At 39.7% G+C, this 26843-nt stretch overlaps 1 protein-coding gene across 1 annotated transcript in view; it reads left to right on the top strand.

Moving 5' to 3' along the window:
- Positions 1-4700: 4700 nt before the first annotated feature.
- The window catches only part of LOC100707258 (rho GTPase-activating protein 20), a 29074-nt gene continuing 6931 nt past the window's right edge, over positions 4701-26843 (top strand). Inside the window, exons 1-14 of the mRNA XM_003440909.5 lie at positions 4701-5095; positions 8833-8918; positions 16271-16444; positions 16845-16994; positions 18783-18824; positions 18914-18998; positions 19151-19228; positions 19662-19728; positions 20011-20184; positions 20274-20443; positions 21755-21919; positions 24209-24321; positions 24410-24602; positions 25359-25473. Coding sequence (XP_003440957.2) covers positions 5024-5095; positions 8833-8918; positions 16271-16444; positions 16845-16994; positions 18783-18824; positions 18914-18998; positions 19151-19228; positions 19662-19728; positions 20011-20184; positions 20274-20443; positions 21755-21919; positions 24209-24321; positions 24410-24602; positions 25359-25473 — 1684 coding nt within the window. The 5' untranslated portion in view covers positions 4701-5023. The remainder of the gene's footprint in view (positions 5096-8832; positions 8919-16270; positions 16445-16844; positions 16995-18782; positions 18825-18913; positions 18999-19150; positions 19229-19661; positions 19729-20010; positions 20185-20273; positions 20444-21754; positions 21920-24208; positions 24322-24409; positions 24603-25358; positions 25474-26843) is intronic.

Raw genomic sequence — 26843 nt, 5'->3', positions numbered from 1 at the left:
AATATATATACAATAGAATAAAATGGAAATACAAATACTATATACAACTGAGTAGGAAAATACAAAAATACAACTTTGTCAGAAGAAGAATTGCACATATAGCAGTCATCATATAGTTAAATTAGGTGGCGGCAACACGCCTCTGAGTTGAGACTGGGCAAGAAAAGGCTGGTAAAGTAAATGATACTGAAAAGAAAACTCTTCTGGAACATTTTTGCAACTAATTAATTACGATGGGCAGGAGTTTAGCAATCTGCAAAAAAAAGAGAAAAAAAGCCTCTACAAATTCAATAGTACTGAGAATAATATTTCTCCTGTGCTCATGAAAATTTGGAATTTTTTTATGGAATACATGGTTGCTGCATCTTCTGGACAGGAGAGGAGAAATACAACATGGCTTGTCATAAGCACCAAGTTCAAATACCATCATCTCTGCTGGAAGTCGCACATACCACATCTGGAAAGGCGCCATCAGTGCTGAAACGTATATACAGGTTTTAGAGCAACAAATGCTTATGATAGTTTTGTTTTTTAGAGGTTTTGATTATGTTAGTAAGACGATGCTAAACCAGATCCTGCACCTATTACTATAGAATGGATTTGTAGTAGTAGAAACCTGCAGGCAACTGAAAACATTTAGTGCATCTTGAAATGAAGAACAGAACAAAGAACCAGGACAGCTGGAAGCCTGTGTCAGGTAAGAACAGTCTCTTCCCAGACGTCCAAGCAACTGGTATCGATTCCCACACATTTGCGGTCTGTTAAAAGTAGAGGGGATGCTACACAGTGGTAACTATAACTATCCCAACTTTACTGAGATGTGATCTGCCACCAAATTCAAAATACATTTTCACCCCTCAACTGTTAAAAGGCCGATGGGAGGTGTTGTCATCACCCCACTGGACAGCATGGACACCTCAGTTTGTGAATGCGATAACTCAAGAATGATGCCACGTAGGAGCTTCATTGGTAGCTTAATTGATACCATAGGATGAGTTTGAATGTCAGTCACCTCAGCCTGAAGTTCAGAAGAAGTGAATGCTATTATTTGAAAACAAAACGTAGGATTTTGAAATTGACACCATATGTGTGTGCACTAGGATGATGAGTGGTAGGACTGGTTGTTTATGGTCTATTGTGGATTTAAAAATAGGTTTATGATATTTGCAAGTCATTGCAGTCTGGTTTTATTCACATTTTACACAGTGCCCCAACTTTTTCAAAATGATGTTTGTAGTGGATCAACATGAAAATTCAAATGTAGAAAAAAAAGAAAAAAAAGAAAGTTCTTTATCTTTAGCTGTCAGCACAAGCACGAGTCCTGGCATGTAATAATAGCTTGTTTGTGACTTCAACATGTATTACTCAATGCCTATTCAGAACTTATTAGTTATCACATCTGACAAATGGTTCCTAAAATGATACAGTTATTTATTACTGATCGTCATTTTTCAGTTTACCAAAAGGCTTTTTTCCCCAGTCTTGCTCAGGTTGCAGACTTGCAGTAACATATGAGTACATCTTTGACACAGTCAGAGCTGGTTGATGCTTTGAGGGTGGAAAAAGTGTGTTTGTAGCTGAAAGGTTGGGAACCGCCAAGGAGGGGCATGTTGCTTTTCTTCGCCATGCCCAAGGCTGTTCATTATCAACATGACGGAAGGTAATCATTGAAGTGATCCAGTTTTAATGGGGCTGATCGTGGCCAATTTGGGGAATGAATACTCCTAGTCTCTGTTCGTCTGTGGCCTAGTTCTTCTTTAGCCCAGTTTGTGGCCCACTTCTGGTTCTAGAAGGACAACCAATTTTTGGGCTAATAGTAATGTTTCCTTTTGACTACGTGCCACGTTGAATTAACTCCCTGCTCTGTTTCCAACAAGCACTCTGAGATTAAAACAACTTGAGCCACAATAACCTTTATTATGGTCTTATACACTGCATTATGAATGCAAGATTACATGTTTATGTGGAGTTCAATTGAAGGCAAATCATAATCTTTAAGCCCTGAATATACTACATTACAACCTTGTGGCCTAGATTACAGTCGGTACTATTCGTGACTGTTTCACCGAGACGCAGGAATCTAATAATGTCTTCAGCCGAATGGAGAGCCTGAAGGTGAGTGTCACACTCACACTGTTCTGATAACCCATATGTCTGTTGGATTTAAATAACATCTGTTAATGTGGCAAATGTTCATTTTATTTGAAACTGGAGTTACTTTCAAATACTTTGCGATACACTTCTTTCCAAAGCCTTAACAATTACTGTGAAACATGCTGCACGAATGTTCTGAAGTGGCCCCCGTTGTTCTTGCATGCAAATTTCTTAACATACTTAAATGACCCTGAAGCAATGGTTCCTGACCTGCAGGAAATGGTCCAAAGACAAAACGGAGAGGTCGCCAAAGGATTAAAGGGATAAAGAGGGAAAGAAAAACACCTGTTGAGCAGAATTAAGTGTATTGTTTCGTACTCTTATCCAAGTTTGTTTCTTGTGAAATTCTACTTGCTGTTGCGTTTTCCTGTACCAAGCCCAACACATATCCACAATCTGATGAACACTTCTTTCAGTTTAAGTGGGATTTAAAATAAATGAAAATGAAGTGTTGTATGCTATGTTTCCTACTATGAAAGACTTGATAACAGGAACATAAGTAGACTAATCTGGGGTTTGAAAATAAATTTCTACCTGCTGGCCTGTCGCAGCTCTCACAGGCAAATTCAATTTCATGTTTTTCTACTTAAATTGTAATTTGACATTACTTAAAATTCTCATTTTCCCCCAGTGTGGACAAAATTAAATTTTCTTAACTATTGACGAATTGTAAAATGTGAAAACAAAGAAGTAGTACTTGGATAAGCGTTTAAACCCATTTGCGCAAAAAAAAAAAAAAATCTAAATAAAAAACAATAGCGTTATCGACTCAGTGTTAACCTCTACTTTTCAGTTTTGATTGGAAGTTAGGATAAAGATATATTTTTAAGAATGTTATTTTAGCCACTTTTCTGATGTTGGTTAAAGGAGACATTACAAAATTGCCTCTTATCCAGTTGAGAGCAGAACTATTACTGTAAGAAAGCAAATAAGTTAGTCTAAAGTCCTAAACACTTTTTAGTTTAGATGATTTAAGGAGAAAAAAAGTATCTATAGATGTACATTGATATTCAAAAACAATACAAACTGTTAAATTATGATTTACTTGTATTTAGATTCATGTGGGGGAAAAATGTAGTCTTGTGAAAAACTTAGTACAACCTTGATTAATTCATCATCAAGTGTGTGCACCTCGAAACAAGCAGAGGCTTTGGCAGTTTATAGGGCTGCAGCATTCAGATGCCTCCTAACACAAAAGCAAGGATGAAAAACATCAGAAATGATGAACTGTTGCTGTTAAACTGCTGATGTTAAAGTTCGAGTTTCACAATACAACCAGGAAAAGACTGAACACTTCTGGCTTGTTTGGAAGGGTTGCCAGGAGAAAGCCTCTTCTTTCTAAAAAGAACATGGCAGCAAAGTCTGAACAAACTTTATCAATTCTACAACAATGTCTTTTTGACCGACTGCACTAAAGTGGAGATGTTTGGTAATGATGCACAGCACCATGTTTGGTGGGAGGATTTGGGGTTGTTTTGCAGCCACAGGTCTTGGGCACCTTGTGGTATTTGAGTCAACCATGAACTCCTCTGTAAACCAAAGTATTTTAGAGTCAAATATGAAATTGGGTCATGAAATAGAAGAAATCTATAACAGAATGGCTGAAAAATAAAAGAATCAAGGTGTTAAAATGATGCAAAGTTCTGACCTCAACCCTATTGAAATCCTGACCTTAAGAGAGTTATGTATAAACAAATGTCCACAAACCTCAGTGAACTGAAGCAATGTTGTACACAACAGTGGACCAAAATTAGCTAAGTCATGTGACATTTGATGTGACCCCATAATGAAGTGAGAGACTGATAAAGTCACACTGAAAATTATTACTTCAAGTTATTAAAGGGTCCTGTGAAAACTTTCTTTTCCATATGACTGACAAAAAGTGGGATCAATGGTCAACATGGAAAAGCTCCCAAATGTGCCTGAGTATCCTCCTGTTTTCATGTTTTTATATAAGTTTAGTTGTCAGGACATTTCAACAAAAGCAACTGATCTCATATTCATAACAACAAATGAGGTGATGACTGATAACCAATGTTTTTAACAACTAGCATTATAAAAAAAATGGCATCTCAAGATTGGGATATGCGTAAAAGTTTAACATTTTGGCCTTACAAAGGTGTCACTGAATGGGTTTTGGATGTTTCTGAAAAGATGCACGTTAGGTCTTCAGACTGTTACACTTTGATTTAACTTCAGATTAGATAATGAGGTAATTGTGTCACTTGATTTAACAAGAGTCCAATCTAACACATAAACTCATTTATAGAGATCTCGTTCAGCACACAGTAACGAGCTGACAGTAGTTAAGATAACGGGACTTTTTTTCTAATGCTGTTTGCTTGAGTAATGAAACTTCATTGGCCCACTTGCTGAATTCCTGTAGAATTCTCGAAACAAGCTGATCCCCTAAGCAAACAGCTTATCTTACCTTTAGCATTGTTTGTTTTAGGGTAAATCTGATTGTTCGCTGAGTGAATGGAACAGTTTGGTTAAAAATAGGTGGACCTATTTTTTGCAGCGTTATGGCGCCGCCTCCGTTCTATGCGTAAAGACGCCTTAAGAAGTGGCACAGCAACTGATAATCTAGACAGGAGGCGCATGAGCACGGCTATTCGTTGATGGCAAAGAGATAGACGAGACCTGAGCTTGTTTTCTTCCCGACGTTTTTTCCTTCTTTGTTTCTTTTTTTAATATTAAATTTCCTTCGTGTAGTTTTTCCTTCACGCGATCTAATCGCAAACAAGTTTTTAGCTTGTGGTGAAATGGTTCGTATCTTCCGGAGTCGGAGGTTATTAATGGGATTTCTTTCACCCCTGCATCACCCGAGGACAGCTGGACAGTGAGCCGGAGAGCGTCTGGAGGCTGGATGGACAACATGTCTCCACAGCAGCAACAGGACAGCCTCAGCCGAGGCGGCGCGCTGCAGGAACACAAACGGGTACGTTTGCGCGTAAGAGTCTACGATTTCACTCACATTAGCAGACAGTTCTGCCCTTTTGAAAGTAAAGACAGGCTTCCTTCTAGTTAATTTCCGTCTAATTACGTCGTGTGGAGAGGGACAGCCTGCTCACTTTATGAATGAGTGTGTCGGCTGAGAGGTTAGATCAGAGTCACAGGTGTTCAAAGAGCCGAAGCAGCTTTTGGGAAATTTTGACAGTGATAGTTTTGCAGTTCTACAGGAAGTCAATTTATAGGATTAAAAATAAATCAAGGTTGTAAACTAATGAGTGTCTTCAAGCTCCAGTAAAACACTGATCTAAACAAAGTGTGTCATCAAACTGTTTTAATAACCTACTGATTATTAACGTTGGTAGCCTGTTATGTCATTAATACATCATCTCAAGATATTCTGCCCCTTTTCTGATTGTAATTTTCTTTTTATCTCATGGGTCATAAGAAGAGTAAATTAACTTTTTAACTTATTTTAATGTATTTATTTTACTTATTAAGTAATCAAAACTCTTTAATGCATAACTTCTTAATGCAGACATTAATACATGAACTTATAGAATGAATAGATTTATAGACGTAAATTTTAGTCATGGCCTTGTTGACAAAATAAACACTTAAAATGTCATATTTGTTTAGATAATTGTGGCATTTAAATGGTGCATATGAGTTAAAGAGGTGTTCAAATGTTGTGTCTTGTATACACTTCACATTTACTCTTTGTGCAGGCCAACTACTTCATACACTTGTTAAAAAAATAATCAGTAGCTGTCAGTCCACAGCTAATCTATTCTGATCATCAGCTAGTCATTCAAGTTTATGTCGGAGTAAAAAGCATCAATTGTTTGTTTGTTTTAGTTTTTAAAGATAAAAACTGTGAAGAATTGCAGCTTTATATCATGCAGACAGAATTTGACTGTTTTATAGTGTTTGTTATGCCACTTTGTATTTCATAAGCTGATGGTCTAAAACTATCCTGCTGACAGTTAGACTCAGAGTGTCACTACTTTGTGACTCTTTGTGGTGGTAATTATCCGATAAATGAGTGGAAGTTTACTTGCAGAAAATAAGACAAAAGGCAGACGGCGGAGAATTCATATCACAGATTAACACATTTTTAAAAGTTAATAATGATGATATTATACACACACCAAATATAGTGTTCTCCTTTTTTCAGAGCTATTTCCTTAGGCGCACTGCCCTGTAACACACCAAACATCACTTCATTTATTTAAAGCTTTTTTAATCCTTTATAGCATACTGAAGTGAGGAGAAGACAGAAAAGTGGAAATAATTAAACTGTTACCCATCAAATATCAGACTGTTGTGTTCAATGAACCACAATTACATAATATTATGGTTGTCTTTGTGAGAGCATTACTGCGACCACTAAAAATAACCTATCAGTTAATTAGATCAGTAATGAAAATAGCTGTTAATTATTATAGGTATACATATTGTTCCATTCATTGAACGTAATTTTTCCCAGCGATTCTTCTCTGCAGTAGCTGTAAAAAGTCGTGGTTATGTACAAATTCTTCCTTCACTGCACAACCAGCGCTCTGTCCTTGGTTTAGTGATAACTGTTACACATCAGCTTCAGCTTGATGAATGTGCTGAGTCAAAAATGCAGAAACACAGTGTCGGTATATGTAAAACGGTTCGTGTAAATACTATAAATCCTGGTGGAAAGGGCAGAAAGCTGCATGAGCAATTGTCCTGTTACACTAGTGAGTTCATCATCACTACAGTTAATTTTTTAAACTCTTTTTATAATTGCCTTTCCTCTTTAGGCTACTTCTTGTTTTCATACAGTCAATAATATTAGACAAATTTGGGGGTTTTATAGTTGCTGTTTCTCACAGTAAACCCACATCTCCACGGAAGCTAACATTAGTGTATTTTTAGGACTGAAAGGTAACATTGTAATATTGTAACTGGAGTGCAAGGAATGTTTCAGCAGCCTGTGACCTAGCTAAATCAATGTTGTTACATTGAGAAAAATGTGTCGACGTGCATGGTGGATGTAGGATGAAGACGGACTGAGGTTTTCCCACATTTAGAATTTTAAGGTTAGTGTTTGGACAGAGTGACATCATGAATTAACACGAAATCATATTTCGTGGTCCCCAGAGGATGAATCCTACAACCTGCCAGGAAAGGTCACATGACCAAGCTTGCACTATAGCTAGTAAGCTAATCTGCTAGCACGTTGCCTTTGATTGTCAGGGAAACAAACCATTATAAATTAACTGCTAAACTAATAAGTACACTTTCTTCAAACATGTAGACACATTAAGGCACCACAACAGAAGAACTTGCGACTACTACTGATAGATGTCTTCTTATTTGAAATAAGCCAATGGCTCAAACAGCCAATATTGATGTTAGGCTAATTTAGCGGCGTTATCCCCAAAAGTTATTGCAGTTAACACAGTTGCACCATTCTTTAAAATTTTCACAGTCACCAAAATGCAACCTGACTGCACTTTTAGCTAAATATGCTGCTCACAGTCGTTTCTGAGACAGATTTATGTATGTATATGAAAAGTTTCATACATGATAAATACCACTAATGACGAGCTAATTATGGTCAGTGTAACCTCTGTAACCTCTTAGCCTGCTGACATTAGCAGTAGACAGAATGATGGAACTGCTAGCACAATTAAGAGCTTGTTATCTTTAAAATGTGCTTTCACACTTTTCACACATTTATGACTTACATGTAATAACTACACAAAACAAAAGACTACCTTAACCCACTTAACCAGTCCAAAAACCACTGATCAATGTATTAGCTGATTGTGTTAGTCAGTGTGGTATTCTGACACCCAGTGAAAGAACTGTAGTTATGTAATGTTTGTTTGTAGCCCTGCTTCATGCTAACAAATCCTTCTACAATTAGATTCAATGAAACTTTAATTATCCTTATGTGGGAAACCTGGGTAATCAGATCCTGTAAAGAAAAACAGGATATCAACATGGTGCCAAGCAAGTGAAAGTAGGAAGGTAGCATGAAAAATTTCGTTTTTCTACACACTGGGTTTTTACTAACATGTGAGAAAGGTCAGAACTGTCATGGCAAAAACAAACAGAGGCTGCTGAGTACTGACATTAGTACGGCCTGTGAAATGCTCTGGCATTCCTCTGTGTTTTAAGCTTCTTGCTTCAGTTCTGCTGTCCCTGTCCTTTCGGAGGCCATAGTCAGCCCTGATGCTGTGATGAATGTGTTGAACAGTCGGACACTTGCATAACAATGAGGAGAGTGTAAACATCACATAAGCATCAAGTCCAACTCTCAGTAAGCACTCAAGTGGTCAAATATTGTGTGAGTTGCAGTACTAAACCGAGACTTTAAATGACATTATTTAGGTAGATTATCGAGGCTGACAAGCATGTCTCTTTTTTGTGGCAGACAACGTCGCAATTGTTCTTAAGATACTTTTTCCACCATTGCTATTTTTTTTTACCATTCTCATTTCTTGTGAGCTCTGATTCTCTTACCAGCCAATCAGAAACACCAAAGCTCCATATACCATACACAATCATAATTTTGATTAACAAATTTATCTTTGATGGATGCCATATGGTATGAATGTCACAGTAAAAATGTGAAAAAAATATTGCATATCAAGTTTTGTAGCTTTGCATTAATAATGCAATTTTAATATTAGCAATGTTTTCCTCCCACTTCATCAGCCATCTTTCTCTTTTGCTTTTGTTTAGCGCACAAAGTCTCAGAGTTACCGGCGTCAGTCCGCCCCATCTCTGGTCATCACCAAGGCTCTAACCAGGTCCAAGACTCTCTCCAGGTACTGTAAAAGACATCGTCAGGCTGACTCTGGTATCTATGTTTCATTTACTTTTCACTATAAAGCTGCTTGAAGTTACTGTAGCCACCAAATGATCTTAATTATGCAGCACCTGTATGTCACAGTGTTTGTGATTTAAAGCAACAACCACCTGACTTGATAGTTAACAGATTTAATTGTAAGTTAAATATAAGAAGTCTAAAATTATACTAATGCAATTTAGTTGTTAGCCTTGTTTTTTAAACCTTTGTAGACACCTTTTGACAAAGAACCGTAAAGACACTGGCCATCGGAAACACTTGAGGTTGAAAGTCTTTGAGCAGAGATAGATTTAGTGTCTCCAAAGTAGGGTGAGTGAGTCACATACAACCCTCTCAGAAGCCCTCTTGCAGGTCTTGTAGCTCAGGCCACTGACGAAACTCTGAAGCCACACTCTCACACACGTGCACACACACACGCGCCCTGAGTGAGGTGTTGGATCTGTTAGGATAGCTAATCCTCCTGTTGCCATACTTATCAGAGGATCAGGTGTCTATTAATAGCGTCTGTCTTTGAACATATGCACTGGGAAAGTGAAGAAGAAAACCTTGTTAAAAAGCTCCCGCAGAGGGTGGGGCTCGGCAGTGACTCCTCAGACTGTAGACTTTATTTATTCCTTAGTTTTGAGCGGTTTGTATTTTATGTCCTGTAAAGTCAATCAAATCTGAATCACACTGATGTGACTCACTTTTCAAATTCCTTCACTTTAAAGTGGTCTCAAGTTCAACAGTGGTGACCATTAAAACCTAATAGTAGCTGGTTCACACCTTCTTAGCATGTTTCCCAGTTTCACTGTGATTTTGTCTAAATCCAACAAATTCACCACTTGTAGACGGTTAAATACACTAATCAAAGGCATAAATGTCATGGTAATTTTGGGCTTTTAATGTTTTCTTTGAACTGTTCTTTGTCAAGGATTATTTTGGTTTTTCTTTAATCCACATATATACTGCACAAAAAAATAAAAGAACACATCAGATGTCTGTGGGGGGGGAATCACGCTGGACATGTGGACTGGGAAATGTGTTAGAAACGAAAGGATGGCAGATCGTTTGGTGGAAATTCAAAGAAAACTCTGATAATCAAAATGAAAAAAGAAGTGGCAGGCTAATCTGTTTTTGCCAGAATTTCATTGCAGCAACTCAAAATGATACTCAGTAGTTTGTGTGTCCCATGTGCTTGTGCACATGCCTGACAGCTGAGTTAATGAGACGACAGATGTTCCTGGAGGATCTCCTCCCAGATCTGGACCAGGACATCACTGAACTCCTGGACAGTCTGAGGTGCAATCTAGCAGCTCCAGGTGGACCGAAACATCATGTCCCAGAGGTGTTCTACTGGATTTAGCCCAAGCAAGGCAGCCAGTCAGTGGTATCAATTCCTTCATCCTGCAGGAACTCCCTGCATGCTCTTATCATATGAGGCCAGGCATTGTCATACACTAGGAGGAACCCAGCATCACTGGCCCAAGGATTTCATTCTAATACCTAATGGTAGAGAGGGTGTCGTTACCCAGCCTGCAGAGGTCCATGCATCCCTCCATGGATACACCTCTCCAGACCATCACTGACCACCACCAAACTGGTCATGCTGAACAATGTTACTGGCAGCATAACATTCTCCACAGCTTCTCCAGGACCTTTCACATCTGTCACATGTGCTTTGAGTGAAACTGATTAATGGGTCTAACTGTGTAACCTCTGTAGGGTCCAGGTATTACCTCATGGTAGCAGTAGTGACACTGAACCTAGCTAAATGCAGAACTGGTTAAAAAAAACCACAGTCACATAAGATGAGGAGGGGAAAAAAGGTCAGTGGTCTCCAGCTGTAAAACCATTCCTGTTTTTGGGGTTGTCTCATTGTTCCCCCTCTGGTGCCCCTGTGATTCATTTTATTAACACCGACACACCTGAAACTGATCAACAACCCCCTCTGCTATTTAACTGACCAGAAGTCTATCCCAAAGTTTGACTTGATGTTATACTCTGATTAAGAAAATATTCCTTTAACTTTTTACCATTCTGCCAAGAAAATTGAAATTAATTTAAATTAGTTGGTTTCCTGGCATGGACCCAGCATTTAAGCATACTTATACATCAGTAGGGTTGGGATCAGGGATTTGATAAGGCCAATTGAAATGTTTGATTGCTTTATCTATTCCAAAACCAGTTTCTGTGTGTATTCAGGATGCCTTATTGTAAAACCCAGTTGTCTCCAAGTTTCAACTGTCTGGCTCTTGGTTTGAAGTGAAGTTGAAGAAATTTTAGGTAGACTCATCCCTTTACACTGTTTGATTTACTTTGTGCACTGTACCAGTACCATTTGCAGCAAAACAGCCCCAGAGCATGACGCCACTACCAACATGCTTGGCAGCTGGCACAACACTCTTATGTTTGAAAGCGTTACGTCTGTTCATCTGACCATAAAACCTTTCATCAGAGACATTTGTCTTGCCCTAATTGGAAGCTGAAATTTTACTCGAGCTTGGAAGTGTCAACTTTGGACCAGGGGCTCCTGTCTTTGTAGGCACCCTTTCAGTCCATGGTGTTATAGAAGTCGCTTCACTGTGGACAATAACACTGGTGTTCCAGCAGTTTCCAGTTCATGGCAGGCTTAAGCCTTGGTAGTTCATGGGTTGTTGCTGAACATCTTAACCAGGGGTCCCCAACTCCAGGCCTCGAGGGCCGGTGTCCTGCAGTTTTTAGATGTGTCCGTGATCCAACACAGCTGATTCAAATGGCTAAATTATCTCCTCAACATGTCTTGAAGTTCTCCAGAGGCCTGGTAATGAACTAATCATTTGATTCAGGTGTGTAGACGCAGGGTGAGATCTAAAACCTGCAGGACACCGCCCCTCGAGGCCTGGAGTTGGGGACCCCTGATCTTAACCAATCTTAACCAATTTCCTCCCTTCCTCTCTCTGAGGATGACAGTTTGGGACTTCTCCCAGACTTTTGCAAAGTTTTGACAAATCATTAAATATGTATGCTGTACAATCAGTCCACTCTTCAACAGGAACCGTTTAAAGAAATGATTAAAAGGCCAAAATTGTCATGACATTCATGCCCTTGGTGAGCAAACTATAAAGCAACTGTAGCTCTACATTTTAGCACATACATTTATAGGGACTGGCATTTCTATAGCACATTTCCAGTGACCACTCAAAGCACCTTTAGACAAACCACATGTAAACATTTATTCATACACTTCTTTATACACTTTATCCATCTCACATCAATATCCAATTTAGAATCACCAACTGCAGAGTAGGTGGGTCAATTCAGATACCAACGTATGAGCTCATATGGTATGTTGTGTGATAATAAATAAAGATAAAAAGAGAAGATGACGGGGTTATTTATTTGATTTTCAACAAAGAATTTTATAAAACTAGTCGGCAAGTTACCATGAAGACACCACCTGACTCCACTGTGTCAGAGTAGCTGTGATACTACTCTACTAAATGTGCTGCAGACAGCGCTGAGTGTGTAAATAATGTACACAGTAGGTGTGGAGCTGCTCTGCTGGTGATGATGCCATTTCTAAGTTACTCATAGGGTTGCTTGGCATGAAATAAAGACTGGAAAAAGGGTAAAGCGCAAATAGGCTCAAAGCAGTCCTGAAACCCACTAATTAACACATTATGTTTTGCTTGTTTGGTCCTTACAAAAACTCAAGAATTTAAGGTTTATCAGGACTTAAGGTACAGGACTGATTTTTGGCGGGGTGCCTTTACTACCTAGACTCTTGTTCCCATTGGAACAATAGGATTAATTAGTGGACTTCTGAGATGCTGGCACAGGTGTATGAAGAGAGATAGCAGCACCATTCAGCCTTTTTTCAAATTGTTCAAATAACAATTTGCGTTAGGAAAGAGAGGAAATAAAATCCTTTTTGTCTTTAAATTGCAGAGCTTTAACATGCATTTGTGGTGTAACAACAAACCCACTTACAGTGGGCTTCAGAACTTTAAGTGTAGATTAAATGATTTGCACATAATTGCATTCAGTGTGGGTGTATAAAACCTTTCCAAGGCCTGGAAAAAATTATTAAGTTTTATGAAGCAAATGGTCTTTTGGAAGTGCATACTAGAAACACTGCACGTGTGCAGTGGGCCACACAGTAGTAAAGCAGTTTAATGGGCTCTTTAATTCTGGTATCCACTTCCTTTATACAGCAGCAGGGGCTAGAAAACATCTTAAGTACATGACTGTTTATGACTTATCTCATCGTGTAACTCTGTTTTTACTCAAATACATTTTAGGAATATTAAATACTTGTCAAGTGTGTTACAAGTGTGGTGGGTAACATGAATACCATTTTCACTAATTAGGGTTCATGTTCCTAACTTATATTACCTACCTACTTTTGTCTCCATCCTATTTTTTTTTTTCACTTAATATGAACTGAGTAATGCTTCATATAAAATGTGAAACAATTAAAGGTATAAGTGAGATGACTGAGAATTAATTAGTAGTTAATATGAATCGGAATTTATATTGTGAAAATAGCAGAAGAAAAGTAATCAGATTACAGTAACGCATTACTTTTCAAGTAACGAGTAAGGGATTACTATTGCAAAACGTAATTAGATTACTGTTACCTTCTCGTAAGCACTGCGTTACAAAAAAAATATTTTATGTGCTGGAATGTGCAGAAAATAGGTTTAAATGTTAAACAAATTTCTTCAAGTCAGAGACAGTTGCATATAATTTAATGTTTGCTTGATGTAATGTGCATAAAGTTAAAAGATTAAAACTAATAAAACAAGTTTTAAAAAGAGACTTTTTCATTTGATTCAATTTTATATGATGGATTATGCAGAAAAAATAGAACTGGGGTGAAAGGTCCATAACTTTATTACATATTCAGGTTGTGTATCATGTTTTTTAAAAGTAACTAAGTAACGAATTACTTTTGAAAATAAGCAATCAGTAAAGTAATGAGATTACTTTCTTGGAAAAGTGATCAGTAATTAGTAACTAATTAGTATTTTCAAGTAAGTCACTGTTCTTCCGTTGACTTTTTATAATCATTTTAATGCATTTTGTTGAGTTCCTTGTTTGAAATATTGGATAAAGATGATAACTATTAGGAGCTCTGGGTAATTGTGATAAGCATTTTTCTTTTATTATTATGTCATGTGTGCTTTTAAGTAACAGATCTCCAAACTTCTTCCACCACTGGATTTAGTTACATTCAAACCAATCCAGGATACATATTATTGCTGTTTTTTACAGGTGTTATGTTAACTGTTAACCCTTTGTTGTCCATCATATTTACCATTATGACATGAGAATGTTATTCATCTTCTACTATCTAAGTGAATAATCAAATTTTATATAAATAGAGGGCTAGACCAGTGAGGGAAAAACAAAAATTTCACCAATAAAACTTTAAAAAAGTTCTTCTCAGGCTTCCAGAGTACTTCACTGTAAGCATGCAAATACTGTTTAGCTTTAGCTTTAACTCGCACCCTACTCACCAGTGACTCCCGTGAACTTTACATAAGGGAGAGTGCTTTGATGTACTTGCAGGCTGTCTTGTGTTGGGTGATTAAGGATGCCAGAAAGAGACAGAGATCTGAAGTGAATAATCTAATAACAGAGAGACTAACCTCTCGGCCTAAGAGGCAGAGGCTGACTCTTTTTTATTACCTACAGGGACATCATCACCAAAGATGCTTTGAGATAAACTAATGTTGTAAACCTCCAAATATCTTCTTGCAAGACAGAAAAGTTTCGACCAATGAGTTAGCTGCTGCTTAGCATTATAAGTGAGTCACGCTGCTTCAAAAACAAGTTACTCTATTAAATAAGAAGTGGTAGCACAGGTCATATCAAAGTAATTATTGTAGTAGAACATTGCTGGGACATGAAGCTTTCAGGTGAAGGCTGTTTGCTCTTTTGTCTCAGGTACAATATTTATATTCTATTCAATTCAGTTTTATTTATACAGCGCCAAATCACAACAACAGTCACCCCAAGGTGCTTTTTATTGTAAGGTAGACCCTATAATAATACATACAGAGGACAAACCCAACAATCATGTGACCTCCTATGAGCTAGCACTTTAGCGACAGTGGGAAGGAAAAACTCCTTTTTAACAGGAGGAAACCTCTGGCAGAACCAGGCTCAGGGAGGGGCGGGGCCATCTGCTGCAACCGGTTGTGGTGAGATAACAAAGACAGGATAAAAGACACGCTGTGGAAGAGAGCCAGAGATTAATAACAAGTACGATTAATGGTTCCTACTCCCTTTCCCATCAGATAAAAAAAATAACATTTAATTTCAAAAGGGAATAAAAGCAAACATTAATTACTTTTGGACTCTATATGGGATCGCAGTGATAGACTGTATATAAAAGAAGCATGTAGGGTCCTACAGTGTGACACTATTGTGAGAGTACCTCGAAAGATTAACAGGTGACTTAGAACATCATGTAAATTAATGCTGTGTTATCATCTGATAGTATAACTCACTGATATGCTGAGATCATTTCAACTTTCAAAAATGCTATAAACCTACATATGAACTCTGAATGTTATCGTTCAAAAGTATTACAGTACAGTGCTACTACATAAGTTTGTTAGCACTTTGTGAAAGTGCTTAAATATGCTCTGTTTGTAAAGATCTTTAGTTATATTAAATTACTAAATGTGAGAAGACATAAATGGAGAGAATTTCACTGTTGTAATTGGTGTTCTTTATTTTTCTTTGGATTTCTACCCTTGGTAAATGGATTGAAACTTATACAATGCTTCTCTACTTCAGCTAAGCACTTCTATTTTGCCTATAGAACCTTCACACACGCTCACACTGTGATGCATTCAAGGCAGCTTGAGGTTTAGTATCTTCCCCAAGGACGATATCATCTCTAAACTCAGCACTGCCTTGATGAGTTTATTAGTTCAATTGCTACTTTCAACTCTTATCGAGTAAAACTTATAGAGTAAAGTGATTTGGGGAGGGCCTGCCATGTAACTGAGCAGCTTGTCCTTGAAGGCCATCGCTTGCTTGTGATCTTTGATGTACTGCCGATGGTCCTGGCCATTGCTGTAATTACCTAAACTGCACGCTTTTGAACCACAGCAGACAATTAACACATAATATTTAATATTATTGGCTGGAATAGCAGCAGAGCAGGAAGAAGCTACTGTTCTTCTAGTTTAAACAGAGCCAAAGCTTTTACTGTGAAGGGCTGCTGGAAAAACCACCAAACTCATAGAGAACCCCATTGGTTAAGTGAAAGAGATGTATCATAAATTGTCACAGTGTATTGAGGTTAATTTGTTCCATTTATTCATGTTCCAGAGAAAGCTTCCTGGTTCCCATTTGTCCAGAGACGTGTCCGCTGATCCAATCCTTCCTGACTGGTTCTGATAGGTCGTTTCTTCTCCAAGGACATGCTCAGTTAAAGACGGGGATGCAGACTCAGGACAGACACCTCTTCCTCTTTACTGACATTTTGGTGATTGCCAAAGCTAAGTAAGCACAAGTGTGTGTGTGCTTGCGTGTGTGTGTGTGAGTGTGTATTCATATCTTTGTGGGGACCAGAAATTGGAGGTTTACTATACTTGTGGACCAACAGCCCTTATGGGGACCAAAATCCCAGTCCCCACAAGTTTGAAGGCATTTTTGAGACTCAAAATGTTAGGTTTAGGGTAAGGGTTAGGCTTTGGCTAAGGGGCTAGGGAAAGCATTATGTTAATTAGATGTCCCCACAAGATATGAATACCCAACATGTGTGTGTGTATGTGTATTCTTCTCTTTATGTGAAGCAGATTAGGAACATTTTGGCTGCTCTTCCTGTCCTTCACACGGTAATTAGGTTAATGCCTGGGTGTAAGGTTTGAGTGTAAGGTGTGTGTGTGTGTTCTGTTCCTAGGTCAGCCAACCACTTCAAGCAGAAAGCCCAGGTGCGTGTGTGTGAGATGTGGACAGCAGGCTGCATGGACGAGGTGTGTGAGGGCAGCACAAACCCAGAGAGGAGCTTTGTAATGGGTTGGCCCACCTGCAACTGTGTCGCTACCTTTAGGTATCACACACAAAGATGCACAGGAGTACTGCACACATGCTGCACTCATACGGACACAAATATTCACACACACGGTGGTGAATTGTACTTATTTTAACACATTTTTCTATACCAAGGTGTTTAGAAGTCCTTAACATGGGCTCATTCTGATGTGGTTGACCCAGAAACGACATTTGTACAAACTTTGTTCACGCTGACGCTGCCTCACGTCAGCAGCTGTGAAGGTGTTTATGTTTCCACAGAAAATATGCTGCTGATGCTGTAAACTTGACCTTAAATGCCAAAGGAACAGAAAACAGACAGGATGAGGCATAAGAGCTCAGTGACGTCCTACCACACAACCATTAACACATCAGGCCTTGTTCCTATCCATCGTTTTCAAAAGGAAGTTCTGATTCCTGCTTTTATGATAAGAAGTAAAAATATTTCATTGTGAACTGAGGTTCATGAGATATATATAAAGCGTCAATTTAAACATTTGAATAGTGGAAGAAGAGACTTTTTTTGCCGTTAGCGTTCTGTTTGTTTTGAGCTTCCACATGTCATGGAAGAGAGAGACATGCTGATCTTTGCCACAGTTGCCAGGCGATGTTATCTATGTCCAGGGAGCTGATGAAGTTTGAACAGCAGAGTAAGAATATAGGCCGAGAGGCTCTGATTGAGCCACAAAGCAGGATTTGATGCACCCTGAATCATGTCAGCTTGGTTAGGACAGAACCAAAGGGCAAGTAAAATTTCTGTTAGATATGTGAAACTTTTTCTTTGTTCTTCTGTTTGTTAGCAGGGTTAGTCAAAATGTCTTGGACTTACTTGAATCTGTAGAATTTGGGGTGTGGGGTTTAAATGACTATGTTTTGTAGTGTTGCTTTGCTCCAGGAAATCTCGGAAGAACCCATTAGCACAGAGAAACAGGGTAACACCTTTATGTTTTGACATCATCTTGATGTTGTCAAGAGAAGTAACACCACGTTGCCTGAAGTCATTGCAGGAATCACTGAAGGAAGACTAAGGCTGTTTTTTATGCTCACCGCTGACCCCTTGTCACCTGGAGCTGTGCGACAAATTTGACGTCACAACTGCTGGGCCGCAGTTTAGGTCTTATTTCTGCACTCTGCGATGTCTTGGCTTCCAGTTTGGATTCCCTCTTTTCCTATATCAGCGGTTATGTGTTGGTATTGTCTGTGTAGCGACACCTATCGTTCAGGAGAATACTGCAGCAGCTACCTGAGCCTTAACGACAGGCATAGAAGTGGTTGTTGAGAACGTTAGCGACAGATTGTGAAGCAGAGGGTGTACTGTGGCTGTAAAAGTTTTATGGTCATGGATTAAGTAGTAATGCCGTCTGCAGTAGTTTGTACATTTTGCACGTGGCATGAGCATCAGCAAGACCCACAGAACAGATACTTAGATCAGACGCTCTGGGGTGAAAGTGGGTTGCAAAGTGGTTTGCAGATCTGCGGCAACTGTGTGCAGACTAAAGCAATTAAATATCACACCCTACCTGCGCGAAGTGGATGTACAAAAGGGCTGGGACTGAGATCAGCTGATCTGGTAGGCTGAGATTCTAGCTAAGCTTGACTTTGTGACCTGCATGAACAATTTGCTTCCTTGGAGGGATTTCCTTTTGAAATACACCCTACAACCTGAAATTCTACAGAATGCTGCAAGTTGCTGTACTTAAAAAAACAAAACAGTTAGTATTATGACCGACTCATTGACGCACATGAACACACACACATAGACTGTAGTGATGCATGATGCTCTTTTGATGTTTGTGCTTCTCTTCAGCTCAGCAGAACAGAAGGAGAAATGGCTCGCCCTCCTTAAGAGGTACACTTCCTTCATGTGTCAACAAAGTATCGTATTTACTGTGTGCGTTAGAGAAAGAGTTATTCTTACAGGTACTATTTCCTCTCCAGTCGTATAAAAGAAGAAAAAGAGATAGAAGAACCGAAAACCATCCCTGTGAGGGTGTACGGGAAAGGAATCAATACATTTGCTCTTGTAAGTCTTATACTGTTGGGCCTACAGCTGGTTTATTTGTGTATACTGGTAGAACTGTAGGGTGTTGTTACAACTCGCAGTGCAGTGTGATGCTGTGTTCGTCCTCCTCATCAGTATCTCCTGTGTTTCTGTGCTGCTTTTCCTGTAATTAGACCAAAACGATCCCAGTCAGCAACTCAGATTCCACCAATGAGGTGATCCGCCTGGCCCTGCAGCAGTTTGGCATCATCGTGAGTAATAATCCAAAAACACTATTTATTCATAAAGTCAATCCAACGTTTAGCCATGTGCTTGTTTTTAGTTGAGTATCAGCGGTGTTCTTTTACCTTAATACACAGCACCGCGCCTCTGATTATTATTAAGTTGTCATGTTTCAATTCAAATGTCCAGTGTGTGGCTCTTTACTTATTTTATCATACTCACTTTGGCCATCTGATGAAAGAGACCGTGCCCGACCTTGCAAAAAGCCAGTGAAGCTCAGTAGTGTTTACTTACTTACCCCACGGTTGTGTGAACACAAACAGCATGTGAAAAGTCAAAAAGAATACAATCCTTTGTCACATTTCTGCTCTGCCTGCTGTGGTTTTCTCTCAGGACTGCTTTGTGTATTTTGTTTTCCTGACTCCTTGACTCTTCATTTTTATTTTTATTTTCTTTTTTTAGGGAAATGTCAAAGACTTCCAGCTGTGGGTCCTCTCCAAAAGGGACAACGCCCCTTATCCTCTAATTGGTAGGTGAGCTTGGGGCACACTAGTTGAACAGACTGTCAGTTGTTTTTCTGTATTTAGTTTGTTTCCTGAACCAGCTGTGTGATTCTCTTTCTTTTGATCTTCATGGGCATGACACAGGGGTGAGATGGGTTTTTTTAGGCACACTAGTACCTTTCATCCCTGGAGACGAGTGTGATGTAGCTCCAGAGAGAGTGTGTGCTCACTCATAATGTGATCTTGTTTTATAGCAACAACACTGAGCCTTCAGGCAGCACTATTGTCTCTTCTTCTCTCTCTCTTAGGTCATGAGTTTCCCTTCAGCATCCACATGAGTCATGTGAGATACTCTCAGGGAGGAGGCAGGGATGCTGCTGCTCCACCTGCAGACAGACTGAAGGCGGAGCAGCTGCAGGTGTACAAGCAGTTTCAGTTCATCCTCAAGCCTCGACCTGTTGAGCCACCACAACAGCACGCAGGTAAAATCATCCATTCTGTGTCAAAGAAATTCAAAATAAAAATTAGAGCATTATAATTTCAGCTTTCTGGGCTGCTGTCATCTCTTTAGATTTCTCTGGGAAGCCATTCAAAAGGAGGCGCTCGCTTATCGCCTGGGCCTTCTGGCGAGGCTCCTCCTCGAACCTGAATGAGCTGTCCCTCAGCACTGCGCGAGGCTGTTTGTTCGGCCAGCCACTCAGCTCCGTTTGTGCAGGGGACACTCTGCCAAAGCCAGTCATGGTGAGCGTTCACACTGAGTGACAGAAAGCACACATTTCATTTGGGTCCTGGAAGTTTTTATTGACATCTTACAGATCAGCATGAATGTAAATATAAACCTGAAATCTTAACCTGTTGCTACAATCTTGGCACACTTATTTTTGGGCAGTTTTCCCATTCTTCTTTGCAGAACCTCTCAAGCTCCATCAGGTTGGATGGGTAGTGTCAGTACACAGCTATTTTCAGAGCTCTCCAGAGTTGTTCAATTGGATTCAAGTCTGAGCTCTGGCCGGGCGCTCAAGGACATTCACAGAGTGGTCCCAAAGCCACTCCTTTGTTATATTGGCTGTGTGCTTAGGTTGCTGTCCTGTTGTAAGATGGAGCTTTTCCCCAGTGCAAGGTCCAGAGTGCTCTGGTTTTCTGAAGCAGGTTATCATCCAGAATGTCTCTGTGCATTGCTGCATTCATCTTTGCCTTGACCCTGCTGCTATAAAACATTCCCACAGCATGTTACTGAAACCACCGTGCTTCACTTTAGGGATGGTATTGGTCAGGTGATGGGCAGTGCCTGGTTTCCTCCAGACATGACACTTGGCATTCAGGTTAAAGAGTTCAATCCTTGCTTCATCAGACCAGAGAATTTGGTTTTTCATAGTTTGAGAGTCCTTCAGGTGCCTTTTGGCAAACTCTGGTCGGCTGTCACGTGCTTCCATCTCGCCGAAGTGGTTGTTGTCCTGGACGGGTCTCCTCTCTCCACAGAGCTGGAGCTTTGTCAGAGTTACCATCGAGTTCTTGGTCACCTCCCTGACTAAGGCTTTACTACCCTTATCTCTCAGAGTGGCCAGATCTAAGAAGAGTCTTGCTGATTCTAAACTTCTTCCATTTATGGATGATGGGACCACTGTGCTTATTGGGAACTTCCCCAGATTTGTGGCTTGATTCTGTCTCAGAGGTCTAAAGACAATTCCTTGGACTTGATTTGTGCAATAAAGTTTGTTATTTTCCTTACACAGAGCTTACTTTTAAGGATTGGCTGCACTCCTTTTACGAAGTTCTGCACCTTCCTTCAGAGTGAATAGAAATGAACACCAGCATATTGATAGCTGGGGCAAACGATGGACTTATACCGTACATTCACTAGAGAACCAGGGCCTGACTTGTTTGTCCCACAACAACCAGGCTGGCTGGATTATGCACTTGAATTCGGAAGGGAGAAATAACAGCTGACTGCAATCTGCAATTTACTGACATCTAGTGGTGAGATTTTACACACTGTACCTTTAAAGAAATAAAAAGGATGCCCTCTCCAATTTTTTCTCTTCTCTCTCACAGGACATGTTGACGTTTCTCTACCATGAGGGTTCGTGGACGCGTGGGATTTTCCGTCGGCCGGCAGGCGCCCGAGCTGTCAGGGAGCTGCGGGATGCTCTGGATGCTGGAGAATCTCAGCTTCCTCTGGCGCGAGACCACATCTTCATCATAGCTGGAGTCTTTAAGGTGGGAGATTGGTTTACAGCACCATGGTGTGCTCTTTGTGTGCATGAATCTCTGACGCTTACTTACCCACATCTGTTAACACAGCATTAATCAGCTTCTCCTGCATCTCTGTAGTGTACGCAGCTGCAGGACAGCCTGTTCATAGCAGAGGAGCATAGTACGCTTGTTAATATAATCTGGACTATAATCTTGTTTAATCTGGAGGGATAACAGAGCCTCTGTGCATGAGTGCTTAAACTCGACAACGTCTTCACACAGCAGCACATTCAGTGTTATTTCCAATTAACACTGAATAATTTCTTGCCAGGCTATTGTCAGTTTATGTAAGAGGACTTTTTTACTCCCACTTAAACAGACCAACCAGAACCTACTGGGTTCAGGAACAAACGCTCCATTTCATACATGCACTACCATCAATTAATCTGAATGTGTTTTTCACTGTTGTGCTGTTGCACAATTTCAGAATTGGGAATATTTATCTGTTGCAACAACAACATAGCACAGGACTGAATACATTGTCACATGAGCCAACGGGCACACACAAGATTACAATGTGGATTTGTTTCCTAAGGCGCTCAACTCACTAAAGGATGATTAATTTGCAGAATGCCCTAAACCAGCGGTCCCCAACCCCCGGTCCTCGGACCGGTACCAGTCCGTGAGTCGTTTGGTACCGGGCCGCGAGAGTGGAGGCTCAGGTGTGAAATGTATGGTTTTCAGGGTTTTTATCAGTTTTCAGTGTTATTTTGTTATCGTTTTTATCGTTAACTCGGTTTTCCTGGGTCTTTTCACGTGTGTTATGAATAAATCTTCTTTTTTTCGGTACCGGTACTTGTTTTATTTTGTTGTATTTATCGGCGACACCTTAAAGGCCGGTCCGTGAAAATATTCTCGGGCATAAACCGGTCCGTGAGGTAAAAAAGGTTGGGGACCGCTGCCCTAAACCACCTGTAGGTTCTTACCTACATCTATACAACCGGTGCTCGTGTAGCCTGCGTCATCTCCACAGAGACTACAAGCTAACAGGCTAGCTTACACAGCTTGACAACAAAGCAGTCGATAGTGATGGTTTCAATTCAACTCCATTTAGCACGAAAGAAAAACTCAAAAAGTATCTAAACTGAAAGGAGAAACTCAACTACAGCACAGTAGCCACGTTTCTATTACCCCATCACGTATTCACATCTCAACTGATAGAGATGTGAAGACAAGTTTAATTTGAATGTGCAGTTAGATTCATCACAGGGCCGGTGTCCTGAAACTTTTCCATGTGTCCCTGTTGCTACACACCTGAATAAAATTAGTAGGTCATTAGCAAGAGTATAGAAGTTGACTGCATGCTGAAGTGGCAAACCCTAACCCTACTCAAGTAAATGTAAGTTAATATAAGTGTTTGGAAAAATGTACTTCTAAAAGTACTTTTACTGCACCATGTTCATTCACTTATGAGCTGCCGTAACATGAATCAAATGGCTGAACTGCCACCTCAGCATGCAGCCAGGTTCTATAGAGTCTTGCTAATGACCTACTAATTGTATTCAGGTGTTTTTGCAACAGGGACACATGGAAAAGTTGCAGGACACCGGCCCTCAAGGACTGGAGTTTGAGACCCCTGGTTTAGGATGATACAGGTAGATATGTATCCACAAGATCAGAATAAAATTTCATTATTTTTTTTGCATCAGGATGTATTGTGATTTTCTTAAATGGCCCTTTTTTTTTCTTTTTTTTTAAAGGGTTTTGAAACTGGTTGCTGTGAGTTTGGTGTGTGGCAAACTCCTTCTAAGTATATTCAGAGTGCATGGTTTTGGCCCTTGGAGATCCAAGTTTGACACTTCAGATCAGTCCTCTTTTTGATCTAAAATAACCCAATTATTCGGTTGAGAAACAGGTTGTCGTGGATTGGATGTATGAACTGTATGAACTCTTCAGAACTGTAATCAGAATGTATGATTATGTAATGTTATAAAGGCTTGAGCTCGTTAGTGCCAAATCACAACAGTCAACTTAAGATGCTTTATGTTGTAAAGACCCGACAATAATAAAGAGAAAACCCCAACAATCATAGGACCCCATATGAGAGCCACTTGGTGACAGTGGGAAGGAAAAACTCCATCTTAACAGGAAGAAACTCCGGCACAACCAGGATCAGGGAGGAGCAAAACATAATGAACCAACAATGTTGTATATTCCTTTCTGAAAAGGGTTTCTTATGTGGAAAAAAAAATAGTTCCTTTCACGATTGATATCTTCTTTCTTCTTTTACTGTTGCTGCATGCTTGTCTTCAGGATTTCCTGCGCAGCATCCCGGGCAGCTTGTTGAGCTGTGAGCTCCATGAAGACTGGATGGAGGTGCTGGAAGAAGAGGAGGAGGAGGAGGAGCAGGTGCAAGATGTACAGAGGTAACATACAACATGCTCTGTACTGCTTGAACATTAATCGCAGGAGCTAAAACACATTTTGCACAATCGCTGTTTTGTCTCCCTGAAGGATGATTTGCCGGCTGCCCAAAGAGAACGCACTCCTGCTACGCTACCTGCTGGCTGTTCTTCACGGTATCCAAGGCAACGCCCAGGAGAACCAAATGACTACTTTTAATCTGTCAGTGTGCATTGCTCCCAGCATGCTCTGGCCACCTGGAGTGCCGTGTAGCCCTGAGGTGGAGGGAGAAGGAACCAAGAAGGTGAGTGTGGAAGATCAACAGCATCACATCAGAATTTTTCTTAGCAAAGTTTTGCTAAATGAATGCAATTGTGCCATACTGAATCCCTCCTCAAAGACCTGCTCAAAAAATATTTCTCTAAGGTGAAATATCAATTTAACAGCTTTGCAAATTGACCCAAACCTCAGACAGAGTTTGTAACTCCTATGATGACTTTGACTCGTAGGATCAGTGCAACATAATTAAATAAATCAGTCTGAGCAGCTTCACAGTTCACTGACAAGGAAAACATTACTTTTACCCGCAGACAACAAAAACAGTGACAAAGAGCAGAGACGTTGCCACTTCAGGCTGAGATCTGCTGGTCTGGGGGAAAAAATCTTATTAATGGAGACTAGGATAAATGAACCCACGTTCAAGTCTATATATGTTGAGTTACAGAACGTATTAAGCTGATTAAACAGTCAACTGAAAGTTGTTTTTGTGTTAGTCAGAGCAGCGTAACACTAAACACCTTCAAGGTTTTCTTACTGGAATGTCTGCTTCATAGAGGCTGAAAGCTCTCATTTCTGACCAGTTTGACTTCTTGTTTTTGGGACGGGAACGGAGCAAAGTCTGAGAAATGTTCCACATAGTATGAAGTTTTGTAACATCAAGTAGCTGCTCAGATAATTGGCTTACTGTAAATGCTTAAAGTGCTTTCACGCAGCCTTGAAAAACTGGCATTCCAACCTATGTTACTACACTGGCTTAGTATCCACTTTTCTCTTCCTGTAGGTTTGTGAGTTGGTGAAGTTCATGATTGAACACTGTCAGGAGATTCTCAGAGAGCATCCCTCCTCCCTGTTCGGAGGGCCTCCACAGAGACTCAACAGTGAGGAGATGGGAACAGGTACCCAAACAAATGAGACAAATGTTTGCTCAAGGCTAAACTCTCACAAGTTGGAGAGCCTTTAATTAACTTTCTGTTATCTTTATGTCTAATTCATCACCCTGAATCATTGTGTTGCCACTGAATGCTTGAATGCTTGTTTAAAATGTCTACAGTCTTAATTGGTAAGAGTGCTATTATTTGACGGATGAAGTGTGTCTAATAGCATTTGAATTGATACATTTATGCATTGTATACTCATACAAGTTCTTCATGACATAGACATGGTATAAATATTTAAAGAAGGAGTGCCGAGCCCATTTAAGGGAGTGTAAACCAGGTTATTTTGATGTAGCTACAATTTACAGATGTCCACTAAATGAATCAGCTACAGACAATCATCAAGTTACTGCTAAGAGGGATGTGCTATGTTCAAAAGACTATAACTAATTGTGGCCACAAGATGACAGTATTTCAAAGGATAGATGCAAACATCCTGAGAACAAAGCATAGTTCTGTTTGAGAAGAAAGGAGAGAAACTGCCTTTACTTAGTACTTTTTAATTGAGGTCTATTTTTAGATTTCACTGGACAAGCACTGATTGCCTTGCTTGCCCAAACTAGATCAGGTAGACCAAAATATTTATTCAAAGAAGAGTTACTTCATTACAAATGAGTCTGCTAATATAAACCTGAAATCTGTGTTTAAGAGCACACCTGTCAGCACACAGTGCTCTTGTGTTGGTTTTCCTGCATGCCATGTGAGTCTACAGGTATTTATTAAAGTCAAAGAAAAGATTCTGAAAAACCCCATTCAGTGATACCTGAACAATGTATTGTAGCATTATCTAGCACTTTTAATCCGAATTCCATTAACAGCTGTATTTTAAAAGCTGTTTCGGCGTGTAATGTTATTTATTTTATGATCAAATACTAAAGATTTTTGTACAAAGTACATGGAAGTGCTTTGTGATGTTGCTAACCTCTGTGTGCGCACTGTTGAATAACAACATGAAGATGCTTTTGTGAGAGGCTCACAAAGGTTTTAAGTTAGGCTAGTAACATTGTATCTCTCTGTCTTATATTCAGCAATTATTACTCTCCTCCCTCTGTGGCTCTCACAAAGTTCTGTTCAGTTTCGAGAAGTATATTCCAGTTTCACTGAGGAGTGCAAGTACAGATTTGGTAAATTAAGGTGAATTAAGATAAAGGTGAACAAATGTCTTCACAGACAGTCAAAGAGCAAGAACAAAGGACTTTGTGGTTTCTATAAAGGTCTCAGAAAACAAAAACATCACTGCATAGAGTATTTAACAATATTGTTTGTGCTTCTTGTTTTCCACCCACCTACGTACATCTTTTATAGTGTGTCCTCCTTCTCTTTTCTTCTTC

Source organism: Oreochromis niloticus, linkage group LG23, assembly GCF_001858045.2.
Source record: "Oreochromis niloticus isolate F11D_XX linkage group LG23, O_niloticus_UMD_NMBU, whole genome shotgun sequence".
NCBI lineage: Eukaryota > Metazoa > Chordata > Actinopteri > Cichliformes > Cichlidae > Oreochromis > Oreochromis niloticus.
This window is presented reverse-complemented; position numbering and strand designations above follow the sequence as displayed.